The sequence below is a fragment of the Eschrichtius robustus genome, chromosome 14 (assembly GCF_028021215.1).
Source record: "Eschrichtius robustus isolate mEscRob2 chromosome 14, mEscRob2.pri, whole genome shotgun sequence".
Lineage (NCBI taxonomy): Eukaryota > Metazoa > Chordata > Mammalia > Artiodactyla > Eschrichtiidae > Eschrichtius > Eschrichtius robustus.
Genome location: NC_090837.1, coordinates 33230621 through 33245981, shown reverse-complemented (window position 1 = coordinate 33245981; position 15361 = coordinate 33230621). Strand labels below are relative to the sequence as shown.

General features: G+C 41.9%; 1 protein-coding gene across 1 annotated transcript in view; it reads right to left on the bottom strand.

The window, feature by feature from the left end:
- The window catches only part of L3MBTL4 (L3MBTL histone methyl-lysine binding protein 4), a 307787-nt gene extending 305329 nt beyond the window's left edge, over nt 1-2458 (bottom strand). Inside the window, exons 1-2 of the mRNA XM_068562443.1 lie at nt 2440-2458; nt 1989-2091 (exon numbers count right to left, since the gene is read on the bottom strand). Of these exons, the coding sequence (XP_068418544.1) occupies nt 1989-2060 (72 nt within the window). The 5' untranslated portion in view covers nt 2061-2091; nt 2440-2458. The remainder of the gene's footprint in view (nt 1-1988; nt 2092-2439) is intronic.
- Nucleotides 2459-15361: the final 12903 nt, after the last annotated feature.

Sequence of the window (15361 nt, the reverse complement as noted above, 5' to 3'; positions counted from 1 at the left end):
ACTGAACCCCACGCCCAGAGCATCTGGTCAGCAGGTCTACAGTGGGACCAAAGAAGCTGCATTTCTAACAAACTCCCAGGCAATGCTGACACTGCTGGTCCAGAGACCACAGCAGGAGAACCACTGTCCAAGAATAACTTTAAACACATCAAATACCCTGTTCTCCTCAGAAGACATGACATGGCAGACCTAAAATGCTGAGAAGAACAGCATCCTCACATAACTCAAGACAGGTGCAGGCCTCCCCAAGTCTGATCCAAGCAACCTCTTAGACAGCTAGTTCTCTGGGATACACTTAGACCACTCGGCACTCACGGTACCAGTCCCGTCTGGACCTCAAGGGGAACAGGACCTCAGCCTCCACGTTAACCACGCCACTTCCCAGTGGGGCTGAGGCTGAGGAAACAGCTCTCTAGCTTGACGTGGGCCTATATGTTTAACATCTTAAAACCAACCTCAGACCAGATCATCGCTGGACACTTCTCATTTAATGCCTGGAGGTCACGGAGCCACACCAACCTGGCATCAAACCAAAGAATGTAAGTATGACACTGTGTCACTTCACCACTGCATAATGTGTAAATGCACAACTACAACCCACATGAAGACACCAAAACCCACACCCAAATAAATGACGAGAGCCCCTGAGAACGCTCTAATGGCCTACCATCCCCAAAACCATCACCATGGAGGAGGTCTCCTGGTCACTTCTGCCCACCCTGACATTTGTAGGAATACAAGAAGTTGTCATAAGGAAACAGCACAGGGAACTAGAGGCACGATGCAATGTATGTCCCCTAGATGTCAAGATGTTACTGTGACATATTTTTCAGATGTAATTAACATTTAAACAGTAGAATCTGAGAAAAGCAGGTTACACTCCATGGTGAGGTGGGCCTCATCCAATCAGCTGAAGGCCCTGCAAGAAAAAAGACTGACCTCCCCCTGAAGAACAGGGAATCTGCCTCCAGATGGCCTTTGGACTCAAGACTGTAACATCAACTCTTTTCTGGGTCTCCAGACTGCCACTAGTCAGTCCCCATCACTGCATGAGTCAATTCCTTAAAATAGGGCTTCCCTGGTGGTGCAGTGGTTGAGAATCTGCCTGCCAATGCAGGGGACACAGTTCGAGCCCTGGTCCTGGGGGATCCCACATGCCACGGAGCAACTAAGCCCATGAGCCACAACTACTGAGCCTGCGCTCTAGAGCCCACGAGCCACAACTACTGAGCCCACACGCCACATCTACTGAAGCCCGCGCGCTCTAGAGCCTGTGCTCTGCAACAAGTGAAGCCACCGCAATGAGAAGCCCGCACACCACAACAAGGAGTGGCCCCCGCTCGCTGCAGCTAGAGAAAGCCCACACACAGCAACAAAGACCGAACACAGCCAAAAATAATAAATAAATAAAAATAAATACATTTATTTTTTTTTAAATTCCTTAAAATACGTCTCTCTCTACACATATACATATAATTCATCATTATCAAGTAGGGACAGAGACTGTGACAGGGCTGTCAACTACTCCTATTGGTTCTGGTCCTCTGGAGAACCCTGACAAACACAACCCCTACAGTGAGTTCACAACCTCTGTCCCTTACTTGATAGTGATCAATTACCTCCATCTTTTTAAAAGAAAAGCCCTCCTTTCACCTTTCATATGAAGATTATCACTTTTTTTGGCTGCACGGCGTGACTTATGGGATCTTAGTTCCCCGGCCAGGGATTGAACCCGGGCCCTTGGCAGTGAAAGCACCAAGTCCTAACCACTGGACCGCCAGGGAATTCCCAAGATTACCTTGTAAAATGTACCAGAGTTAATGACACATATATTCTATACCACGCTACATAAAACTCAACCAGAAGCAACCGGTTTCGAGTGACTGAAAAAAACGTCTCTGCTGTCACTGTAGGAGATGTACAAATTACACTGCGAATTCCCACAATGAGCACAAACTACAGGAAGGGTCCAGGAACTGACAACCTACCAAGCATCCATCCTGATTCAAACGCTCTCTGGAATCCATCCTGAGCTTCCTCTTCCTGTTGGGCTGTTTCATTGCCACTTTAGCACTCCTTAGCAGTGTTTTTCTGCAAAATAGTGCCACAGAAAGAGTGATGGGTTTTTTTCTCCTTTAGAATTACAAAAACAAACAAACAAAAATAACCATGCTTTCAATTATACCTCTTATAACTGTTTGCCATAAATATCCTGATAAATAAGCTGACATAAAAATTTCACTGTTGATTTTACAGCCCCTAGTACAATAATAAATTAATGGGGAAAAGAGATAAGTTTTCCACCTCATCTAGAATACATGTCACAAAAAATAGATATTATTTCTTTGGTCCTCCCTCTCACGAAATTTTGGTTTTCTGCTTAGCTGAACTAACCAATTAGGATTCGCTGCAATTTTCCTATACAGCTTCTGTACTCACATGGTCTGAGTCTCCACAAGTGTCAAGGCAGAGGTGTTCTAGGTACGAGGTCTTAGTCATACAAGGCATAGCACGGCAATCTGCAACAGAGAAGAAAACTTTTCACCAATCCAATTTATCATGACCATCCTTTGGTACATTAGTAAGTAGTAGGCATTCTTTAATAAGTTACTTGGAATTCGTTTTTTGATAGAGCGATTAACCATGCTGGAGAACCAACCACTAGTATTATATAAGTCCCATTGGAGCTATAATTCAGAAGGTCATTCCCTTTGAATAATTTTAACTACAATTTACCTGTAAGTTTTTAAAAGTTTAATGGACTCAAATCACCTGTACTCCCCAGTGTTTTAGAATCATATATCCAACTTCTTATTTGATATGTCCCCCTGAACAGTGACCCTAAATACTACAGACTAAGCACATTCACCACTGAGCGTGTCACTGCCCCTCTCACGGCCGCCCAGTTCCACTCGCTCTCCATATTTGCACTAATGATGCAAGTGGCCATGTCCGCCCCTGACAGTTGTTCAGACTGTGCACTGCACAAGAGCACCAAGCCAAGGGGCCAGTGGAAGCTGAAACCCACCCTGGGCTCTGCACACACGCCATTCCTCCTGCCACAGACTTTCCATCCGCCAGGAAGAAAATGTATCTTTTTCTAATTCAAAGACCCCTTTTGGGCTAATGGCAGCCCTGACATTGCCAGAGATGGAGAAGCCATTGCCATCGCTTCATCCTCTCCATCCCAGCCCACACTCTCAACAGGTTTGGTGGGTGTTTAATCTACTCAGTGTGTCTGGAATCCATCTTCCCCCTCCACTCCTAACTCTGACCCGCTCCAATCTCGTGCCCTGCGACGTCCGCTGGAGCATGATGTGCCCGTGGCTTCGCAGCCCCACACTTTTGCTGGTCCCTCAACCTCAGAACCGCCCCTCCTTTGTCAACCTCTCTAACTCTTACTCATGCTGCACGACTCCAGTGAAAGACTTCCCATCGCTGAGAAAAGCCTTCCTCGCTCACCCCTCCTGCCTCCGACGGACCAGGTGCATCTCTCCTCACATGCAGCATACCTGTCCTTGCCTCTGCCACAGTATTCAACACTTCAGACGCGTCATGTTTTTCATTTTCAGATGTGTCTCCCCTTCCGAGACTGTAAGCATCCTGATGACCAGCACTGTGGATGCCTGATCCCTACTTTCCACTCTCTCCACGGTGCCACCTCCCAGCAGACTCTCAACATGCCCTGAACTGCATACGCACATCTCTGAATCACAGAGAAGCCTTGAGCCCAGTGGATGTTAGTTCTCGACCCATACGATACCCCTGTTAGAATGCTGTATGACGGGAGCGAGCATGTTCTCAAACTCTGTAAGTCCCTTCTCTTTCTCCTTTGTATACAAAAAACAACAACAAGCCACAAACAAACAAAAAACACTTCCGCATATCCGTTTGCTTCTAGTCAGATAATACTCATGTCCTTAAGACAGGCATTTTCCTGCTAAATTCAATAACACTGCATTCATTTTGTAGGATGTAAATACAGTTTATCATGCCTAACTCCGGGTAATACTCCGAACATCTATGCAAATGAACAGTTTAGACTTGATGCCTGTAGCAAAGTATTCCTGCACAAGACAAGCATGGCCAAGGCTGGCTTGCACATGACTAATAATACCCCATGGCTTGTCAAACTGAAATCATCTGGCTACTGAGGATTTTCTCCTCATGGTCAAAGTGATCCGTCTTGCTAATACCTGGTAATTATCTCAGTAACTCTGATTGGTTTAAAAAAGCAAGAAAGCCTGAATTTATATTATCAGGTATTGGGGGGGAAATGGAAAATGTTTATGCTGAGGAGAAGTTTAAAAATACAACTTAGTAATAATTAAATTCCCTTTACACTTAGAAATAATAAAGCAAAATATAAAAGGTACCTAACAGCCCATATAAGATTTTGCTGCCAGGCAAAAAAAAAAGGAATCAAATACAAATTCCATCAAATACAATACAAAGGAGATGAATGATATGTAGACAGATGAGAGATAATGGATGGATCGACAGACAGACAGACAGTTGGGAGACAGGCTGACAGACAGACAAACAGACAGACAGGGAGGGAGGGAGGTCTGAGGTGGTCCCTTCCACCGTCAGTTCACGGGACGTATTCTAAGCAACCGAACAGAACGCTTGACATAAACTGAACCTGAGTCCTTGGCACGGTATCAAAATATACGGATTACTCTGATTTCCCATGATACGTGGCCTACCCCCAGGGGCCCCAAATGTCACGTTAGCCGCATGCCTCCTTGCTGAGCTTTGAAGAAATAAAAAAATTTTAGAGCCAAGGAAGAATAATGTCAGATTCTAAAACACAGTAAGGAAGCGTACCGTCTGGAAGAAGCGAAGGTGAGCAGAGACAGAGGCTGGGCAGAGCAGTGCCCCAGTTCACTCTGGCACTGCCACAGCACCCAAGCACTGGCTGCAACAGACAAGGTTATTTTAAGTGATTTTAATTAAGGAAACTTCTAAATAGTATTTTATATTTAAACAAAAAGACAGATGAGTATATAGAACTGATTTATATTTCTATGAAGAATGTGGAAATAGTGCACGGATTTTTCAAATTAATCCTCTTAATCATTTTGATTTCGCTTCATGGTTCATAGAATTTTCTGTCTGCACATGGCCAAACACCTGTCTTACTGACCTCCTAATTAAGCAGACAAGTTAGATTTTTATTTAGAAGGCACACGGTTTTAATACTTCAAATTAAAGGAGTCCACAAACAACAAAAATAATGCACAGTCCGCCTATGTCCAGTTGCCATTTGGTAATTGATCATCTACTATCATCAGGACGGTCACAGGTACTTTGCAGAATCTAAGGAAGATTCTTCAGACATTCTAGAGAGGAAGAGAAGCACAGTAGCCATGTGCCCTGGATAACCCAGCATAGTTCTGACTCATGCCTCCCATACTGGCAGAACTATAAACAGCACTGCCTTTCACTCCCCAAAATGTTCCCAATTAAACAGGAAATCGTATGGTCACTGTATGGATAAGAAACACACATAAATTAACAAGAAATATAATGCATGCCTTTAAAGAATTACGAACGGGCAATTCACGTGGTGCTCCCAGAGGGAGAGAAGGTCCAACACAGATCAGAAAACATACTATGGGGGAACATTTCAGCTGCTTCCAGGACGCTGCATGGAATTTAAAGTGAATTTAGCACCAAAATATCCAATACAAATATCCAGTGACTGCTCTGATTTCCCACCATTCCAAAGATGTAACCAGGCTAAAATGTATTCACTCAGTTGATACTCAATGCCAATAACGCATAGTAGTGGGTGTTTGAATAAATTAAGTAATTACAACTGAATGCATTGCGACAGCTTGTGCATGAATTGCTGCTCCCCCTTGACTGTATTGACAGTAACAGCTAACGTGACCTGAGCACCCACATACACCAGGCACGGCCAGAGCTCCTCTACAGGTAGACTTTCAGTTCATTCTTATTCATTAATTCTTATGACAATGCAACTTCTTTAAAAACCATTATCACCTCCATTTCATAGATGAGGAAATACTGCCCACGGCTGCACGACAAACAAGTACCCAGTACAATCCTAGAGCCGCTCATTTCAACACCAGACTATGCTGCACTTTTACAACTGTCGTGTAGACTTAGTGATCTGAGCCGCAACCACTCAGGTGCACTCAGGTGCCAAGCTCCTGCCACTACGAGGATCTAAGTAAGAAACGGGTATGAAAGTTCCTCACACAGCTTGTGTCCACAGTTGACTTGTATTGTCTCTTTACTTACATCAGGGCAGCCGCCTACTCTCGTAATTTTAAAAAAAATTTACCTTTATTATCTATGCTGCAATCTTAATGGATTAACAGTAATGGTGTATTAATTGTGCACTCATTTGTCTTGCACAATGCCTTATGATCACAGCACAAGACGTCCCAAGATTCAGGGTCCAAAGGGTTATCACACAGGGTTACCCGAACGCAAAATATTATAAACAGATACTTTACTAGATGTATCTTCAAATTTGAATTCTTTCTGTCACCAGTGCAGCTGTAACAAAATCAGATAATGAAAAACATATTCCCTTTCCCTGCATGTCTGTCTGTCTGTCTCTCTCTCTCACACACACACACACACACACTTACAGCAGCAGTACCAAAGATAAAGGTCCCAGAGAACATTAGCACAGTAATAAGTCTGGTAAATCTATTTTAAGGTCTACCTGTCTGAATTCTTTCTAGAACAATATTTAACAATTTACGCTCCATTCAAAAGTATCTGGTGGCTAATATATACACACACACTTTACCTGTTTATAAGACAGTATCTCTCAAGAGGTTTCTTCCATACTGAGGTCTCCATACTTGAACCAGCTAAGTTTCTAAAAATTCCCTCTTGAGAACTTCCTGCCAAGATGGAATTGTATATCCTTGCTTTGAGATAGCTCTTGGCTCCAAACAAAGAACAAAGCCGTTAAAATACACACCAGTTAACCTTCTCTGTAAACCAGCAGCAAATGAGAAACTAAGTGGCCAGCAAGGCTAAGGCCTAAGTCTCCTGGGCTCAGGGCTCCAGAGCAAGAGAAAACGGAGAGGCCAGAAGTCCAGCCCCCCGAGGGAGAGGGAACCGACAGGGTCAGCAGGTGAAGGTGCTGGAACCAGGCTTGTCCTTGAAGCCAAGAGGCAACAGGAGGCTCTGCCGGTCTCGCACGGGAGCAAACGGAGCTTCTGACACAAACGCTCTGGGTCTCAGATGCGGGAAGAGCAAACGCTAGTCCCGACCAGGAAGTGGGCTCCGGGGAACCAGGCTAAGGCACACTCACAGCCAAAAAGCCAGGGGACAGGAGGCCCATATCAGTGAGAAAACAAAGTCCTCCCACCCACAGTGTGCCTGCAAATCAAAATTCAATTCACAAATACATAAAGAAATCAAATGCCAAGGACAGTCAATAAAATCAGCCACTGGGAGAAGAATTCAGTCCTGATGAAATTTATATAATAGAAAATACTGGTGAATATTTTAAAATAAATAAGCTTAAGATGCTCAAAAAGATACACAAAGGAAAAACTTTAAAAATGAACAAGAAGGGCTTCCCTGGTGGCTCAGTGGTTAAGAATCTGCCTGCCAGTGCAGGAGACATGGGTTCGATCCCTGGTCCGGGAAGATCCCACATGCCGTGGAGCAACTAAGCCCATGCACCACAACTACTAAGCCTGCGCTCTAGAGGCCGCAAGCCACCACTACTGAGCCCGCGAGCCACAACTACTGAAGCCCATGCACCTAGAGCCCGTGCTCCACAACAAGAGAAGCCACCGCAATGAGAAGCCTGAGCACCGCAATGAAGAGTAGCCCCCGCTCGCCGCAACTAGAGAAAAGCCTGTGTGCAGCAACGAAGACCCAATGCAGCCAAAAGTAAATAAATAAATAAATAAATTTATTTTTAAAAATGAACAAGAAATTATGAGCAATAATACAAGTAAAAAAAAGAGCTGTATATGAAAAAGCTAAAAATCTTGGAAATGTAAAGTGTAGTCAATACGATAAACAAGCCTGGCATACTTTTAGCTACACAGACCAGGAGAAAAAAAAAGAGCAGATTCAACTTACTAGAACCAGAACAAAAGAGGTTATATCAGCACTGATCTTACAGAAATCAAAATTATTATAAGGGAACACTATGAAAACTGTATGCCAACAAATGAGTAACTTAAGGTGAAATTCCTAAAGATACACAAATTACTGAAACTGACTCAAGAAGAAATAGAAAATCTGAAAAAGCCCAGGCTCAGATGACTTACACCAAATATTCAAAGAATTAATACCTATTCTTCACAGACTCTTCCAAAATAAATAGGAAGGAATACTTCAGATTCATTCTATGAGACCACAATTATCTTGATTCCAAAACCAGACAAGGGTATCACAAGAAGTGAAAACTACAGACCAATATCCCTTATGAATATAGATTCAAAAGCTTCAACAAAATACTAGCAAACTAAATCCAGCAACATATAAAAGTATTAACCAACATGACCAGGAATGCAAAGTCAGCTTAACATTAGAAAATTAATTAATGTAGTATACCATAGTAAGAGAATGGAGGACAAAACCACACAATCACATCTTTAACACAGAAAAAGCTTTTGACAAAAGCAATACCCTTTAATGATTGAAAAAATAACATTCAAAAAAACAGGAATAGAAGGCACTTCCTAAACCTGATAAAGAGCATTTATGAAACACCTGTAATTAACATCATACTCGTTGCTGAAAGACCAAAAGCTTCCCCCGCTAAGATCACGGACAAGACAAAGATGGCTGCTCTCACCATTTCTGTTTAACAATCTTCTGGAGGTTCTAGGTCAGGGCAATTAGGCAAGAAAAAGAAATAAAAGGCATCCAGATGGGAAAGGAAGCATTCTCTTCTCTTCAATTTTTTGGAAAAGTCTAAGAAAGAATGGCATTAATTCTTATTTAAATGTTTGGTAGAATTCACCAATGAAGCCATCTATCTGGTCCTTGGCTTTTCTTTACCGGGAGTTTATTATTATTATTATTATTATTATTATTATTATTATTATTATTATTATTATTATTATTACAGATTCAATCTCCACAGTAGTTACGGATCTGTTCAGACTCTCTATTTCTTCATGATTTAGTCTTGGTAGGTTGTATGTTTCTAGGAATTTATCACTTATCTAGGTTATCCAGTGTCTTGGCATATAATTGTTCATGGTAATCTCTTATGATCCTTATTTCTGTGGTATCAGTTGTAATGTATCCTCTTTCATTTCTGATTTTGAGATTCCTCTTTGTTAATTAGTTTAGCTAAGGATTTGTCAATATATTGTTTATCTTTTATCTTTTCAAAAAATCAACTCTTAGGGTTTTTTTTTTTCTATTTTCTATCTTATTTATTTCTGCCCTAATCTTTGCTATTTTCTTCCTTCTGCTAACTTTGGGCTTAGTTTGTTCTTCTTTTTCTACCTCCTTTAGGTTGAAAGTTAGTTTATCTGAGATCCTTCTTCTTTTTTAATGTAGGCATTTATCACAATAAATTCCATCTTACTACTGCTTTTGATGTATCCTCTAAGTTATGGTATGTTGTGTTCTCACTTTCATTTGTCTCAAGGTATTTTCCAATTTCCTTTTAGATTTCTCCTTTGACCCAATGGTTGTTCAAGAGTATGTTATTCAATTTCCACGTATTTGTGAATTTTCCTCCTGCTGGTGATCTCTACTTTCACTCCACTGTGACTAGTAAAGATACTTGGTGTGATTTCAGTCATTATAAGTTTGTTAAGACTTGTTTTGTGAACTAAGTGATGACCTATCCCGGAGAAGGTTCCATATGCACTTGAGAAGAACCCATATTCTGCTGCTGTCCGGTACACGGTTCTGTATCTGTCTGTTGGGTTCATTTGGTCCACAGTGTTGTTCAAGGCCTCTGTATCCATACTGACCTTCTCTCAGGTCTTCCATCCATTACTGAAAGTGGGGTTCTGAAGTCTCCTACTATGCCTGTGATTGTTGCCTATGTCTCCCTTCAGTTCTGCTAATGTTTGCTTTACACACTTAGGTGCTCTGAAGTTAGCTACAGATGCATTTGTAATTGTTATATCTTGCTGGTGGATTGATCCTTTTATCATTCCATAATGTTCTCTGTCTCGTGGCACTTTTTGACTGAGAGTCTATTCTGTCTGATGTAAGTATAGCTACCCCTGCTCTGTTCTGCTTACCATTTACATGAAATATCTTTGTCCATTCCTTCACTTTTCTCAGTCTCAATTCTTGACTCTCCTGTAACACAGTGAGACATCCTCACTCTTGCCATGGCTCCATCTGGACCAAATGCACTTGCCTTGGGCTTGGTCTATGACTTGCTTTGGCGACTGGCAGGTGGTCTATGAGCTGAGGCTTAAAATGTGCTTGTGCAATCTGTCCTGACCTCACTGCAGTACAACATCCGCCGTCAAAACAGCGTGCCGCAGTTACCCTTTGCTCCCTCAGAGCGGGCCCCTGAATGAACACGGGTAGAGCACACCTGAGCCCGACTCACAGCCTGCAGCCCGGCCCAGCACACCGAGCCTGGAGCCTATTATAAACCACCCAGGCAAGCCCAGCCTAGATCGGCCCAATCACAAAACACCTAAAGATCTGTCACTGTGCAAATAAGTATGTATTGTTTTCAGATATTGAGTTTGGGGAGGTTTGTGAGGCAGTATTTTTGGTAGCAATAGCAGACAGATATAATAATCCACGCAGGGGAAAAAAGGGCAAAACTATGAATAAGTATTTCACACAGAAATTTATGGAAAGTTGTTCAACCTTGTCAGTGATCAGGGAAATAAAGACTAAAACCACAAGGAGATACCATGCCGTGGCCGTTCAAGAACTCGGACAACACCAGATGTTGGCAAGGCTGCAGAGCGCTGGGAACACTCACACTCTGCCACCCAAGATTAACTGGTGGAAAACAATACAAGGCAGCATAAACTTGAGGGCTGATGATGTCCCAGCAAATCCCATGGCCCAGGACTCCAGCAGGTACACTCCATTAGGAGACAAGTTCATATTAATGGGCCAGGGGAGGGGGGGGGGGTGCTGGAAACAATCCAAATACCTACCTACAAGAATCCGAAAAACGAACTGGTGTTAACAGTCACACACTATAACGTTGCATGGTGAACATTAATCAACGGCAACTACATGTATAAGAACAAAAATATAAGCAATGATATTGAATGAACAAAGGAAACCAGAAGCCTGTTTACATTTTTAAAACAGAAAACCATGCAGAAGCACTCAATATGTGCCTTAGAGATATAGTCTTAAGTGGGAAATTATTTTGAAGCAAAGAAATGATAAACACAAAATTCAGCACAGCAGTTAGACAGGAAAACAAAGAGTATTGTAATGTTTTCATTAAGTTGGAGGTTGGCTTCGTGTATCTTTTTTCTGTTATGCTTCAAAAGTTATAAAACTTGTTGTTTTGTACCTATAAAATGTTAAGGATGCTTCTTTAGTCATTTGAAATGGTGTACTTTAGTGATCCAATATAAGAAAAGCTGAGTAGGAAGAATGGACACAGAATTCTCTTTTAACCAGTCTGTTTTTTCCTGTGTCTTAAATCCCTTTTCTCAGCAATACTCACTGCTTTCCTCTTACATCTGGGGAAAAAAGCTCTCCCTAGACCCTTTCTGAGCATGTATGATGTGCAGTTAGTGAGAGGCAGGTGGGCCGGGAGCCCGCGATGCTCTGCCCAGCCTCCGACCACGCGGCTCTGGAGGAAGGAGGAGGCCGTGGCCGAGGCAGGCATCAGCCTCCTCCACGGTCCTCCACGGGCACAGGGCAGAGCTGAACCCAGCATCTTTCCTCCACTGAGTCAAGTCTGAGCCACGACAGAAGATGAGGATGCAAATCACACGGAGGAGAAACTGAGTCTGGGTCTCTTAAGCAAAAAGGTATTTTCTGGAAGAATATCCAGGGTTCAGAGATTTAACATCTAGGGCAGGATCAAACAGAAACAGGAAATGCATATTAAAAGTAAATATCCTCTCGCACCCATGAATGCGACTGGCAAAGGTCAGTCTTACCAACTGACAGCGGGAAGTGGCAGGAACCGTCACATGTCGCGGAACTGTAACCTGGTACAGCCACCAGTTAGGTTCAGCTGTTCCTAGATGTACAGAAACACCAGCACATGTGCAAAAGGAACACGTTTACTGTGGCACCATTTGTAATAAGAAAAAACTGGTAATACCCCAAATACCTATCAATAGGAAATGGATGAATAAATTGCAATATATTCAAAATTGGAATACAATACAGCATTTAACACAAATGAGCTGGAGTAATATATATTCCATCATAGATAAATCTCAAAAACACGTTTGGACAAAAAGATGAAGTTGCAGGGTACCACAGACTATGTACGTAATGACTGCTGACAGAGCATCAACATCTAGGCAAGATATAAAAACATGACTGAGGATAACACAAACTACAGCATCGGAGCTACATCTCAGGACGGGTGGAAATAAACAGGTGTGGGGACAGGAGTCTTCAGCTGAAATCACAATGCTTTCATTTCTTTTAGAAAATGGAAGCAAATAGGGCAAAATATTGTCATTATTAAATCCGGATGGCCAGCCTAGAGTTGTTCATTGTCTTAGTCTCTACACTTCACTGCATATTTGAAATATTTACAATAAAAATTCAACATTCAGGGGTAGTTTTATAGGAGGAATTCTCCACGTTCTCATATCTACTTCTGGAAGGATTTCACTTGCCCGTGAATACGATCAAGTAACAAAGTGATACACTCCCTCAAGATCAGCCATTCGCTCAGAGCCTCACAGAACATCTGGGACACGTAACAAACCACAAATATCATCATCCCTGCAACCACTTATTTATTAAGTTAGCCACTCCTATGCACCAAGCATTGGGTGGCAGCCTCTCAACATTCCTTTCAGAGTTAGTAAGCCCCAGGTGACATAGCCAGTCAGTGCAAAGCTAGAATTTGTCTAACTCCAAAAGTGTACACCCTAACTAATGGCTCCATTTCCAAAAACAGGTTGTTGTGGATTCCGGTACAGCATGGAGGCAAATCATGTGTTTAATGTGAAGAAGTAACATTAACATATATTTTTGATTGTGAAATAATGGGAGAGTGTGCAAAACTACTCGCCTAAGCTCACGTGGCTGGCTGACAGCAGAGCCAGAACGAGAATCCAAGATTTACACAACAGACCACTTCGTATCTTATCAAGGAGAACAGGCTACGCTCATTATAACAGATTTTCCAACAAATGCCAGTCTGGAGCCTTGCCCAAACCAAATTCCTAATATCACACCACTAAGCACATTCAAATAATTCTCCTTCCAGGAGCAGCTTTAATACATTGGCATTTGCATCATGACAACTGGTACTGCTGCCTAAAATGACATGCCACATTAAAATGACATGAAAATACATTATTTGCAGAAATAAATCAAACTGTTTTGTTACTAGCGCACATCTCTATTACGAGCATTTCAAGATTGCGTCAGATATTTGTGAATTCTATTCATCAGAATTTTCATCAGGCAAATTAAAAACTGGTCCTACAGAAACTTTCTCTAATCGGATACAATGACAGGGAGGAAGTCAGACCAGAGCAGCGGACCTGTCATCCAATCAAAGTTCTGGATCCGACTCCCCCAGTCACTGGCTATGAGACCAAGCCTCATCCACACGGAGCAGATTACAGAGCTCTCGTGGAAAATGACACGATGTTTGGGACATGTTCTTTTTTTAACTGAAGTGTAACATACACACAGAAAAATGTATAAAAGATAAGTGTATAGCTCAATCAATTTTCACACACTTGACACATGTAACTAGCACCAAAATCAAGAAACAGAATATTACAAGCATGTTCCCTTTCAGTCACTACCCACGAAGGATAATCTCGATGGTTACCCCAACTTCCTACACAACACATTATTTCTGTCTCTTTTATATTCTATACACGTGGACTTACACAGTACGCGTTGTTTTTGTATCTGGTTTCTTCTGTTGATAACATCACGTCTGTGACACTCACTCGTCTGGGTTGTTGCACGGAGCTGTAGACAGTCACTCTTATTGCTGCAGAGTAGGTGGAGTGTGTCATGATGTATTTCTCTGTTTTGCTTCTGATGAGCATCTGGGTAATTTCCAGGTATGGGGTGTTACAAATAGTGCTCTTGAACATTCTACAACACGTCTCCTGCTGAAATGCACATGCAGCACATTTCTGGTAGGGGTGGACTTGCTGGGTCATTTCTGCATTACTTTCCTACTGTAACAAATTGCCACAAACTCAGGCCCTTAAAACAACACAAATTTATTATACAGTTATGGAGGTCAAAAATCCTAAATGGGTTTCACTAGGCTAAAATCAAGGTGTCAACCGGGCTTTATTCATTCCTGGAGGCTCTAAGAGAGAATCCTTTTTTTTTTTTTTTTTGCTTTTTCCAGCTTCTAGAGGCCTCCCACATGCCTTTGCTTGAAGCCCCATGCTCCATCTTCAAAGCCAACAGTGGTCAGTCAAGTCTTTCTGACAACGTTTCACCCTGACTCTGATCTTCTGCTTCCCTCTTCTACATTTCAAAGACCCACGTGATAGAGTAATCCAGGATAATGTCCCTATTTTCTGGTACACTGATTAGCAATCTTAATTCCCCCTTGCCTTGTAACATACATTTCCGTAGGCTTTAGGGATTAGGGTGTGGACGTCTTTGAGGGTCTTTTATTTTGCTTCCCGCAGTATGCATATATTTTGAAAGTGTTTTTAAAACTTGTAAGTATTACAAACGTTTTACTATGACATTATGGCAAACTCAAGTTTCTTCCTTTCTTTTCGCAGTTACTAAGCATAAAAATAAATTTTTTTTAAAATTTAAATTATATATATATATATATATGGAAATTATATAATTTCCACTATGTGAAAGACAATATACTAGGGGCTACAGAAATACAAAATAAGTAGGTGACTTCTGGTCAAGATGGTCAATTCAACAGATGCAGGGAAAAAAAAGAAATATTGGAAAAACATAAAAAATATATTTGTATTACACAGCTGAGCTCTAGATTATTTAAAAAAAAAAAAAAAAAGGAAATCTGCAGATGCCAGAAACAAAGATAAAACTGAGGAAACTAAATCATACATACATATTAGGGCTTTGCTTTTCATTCCCACCTGGGGATAGGAGCTGAAACCATAAGCTGCAGGCATGGTTTTGAGCTAGAAATTGTCTCTGTCTACAGAGCCGAGAGCCAGGAAAATGCTGTCCTATCTTGGATTAAGGACTAATAGGCCTTCAGTCACTGGCTTAGGTAGCA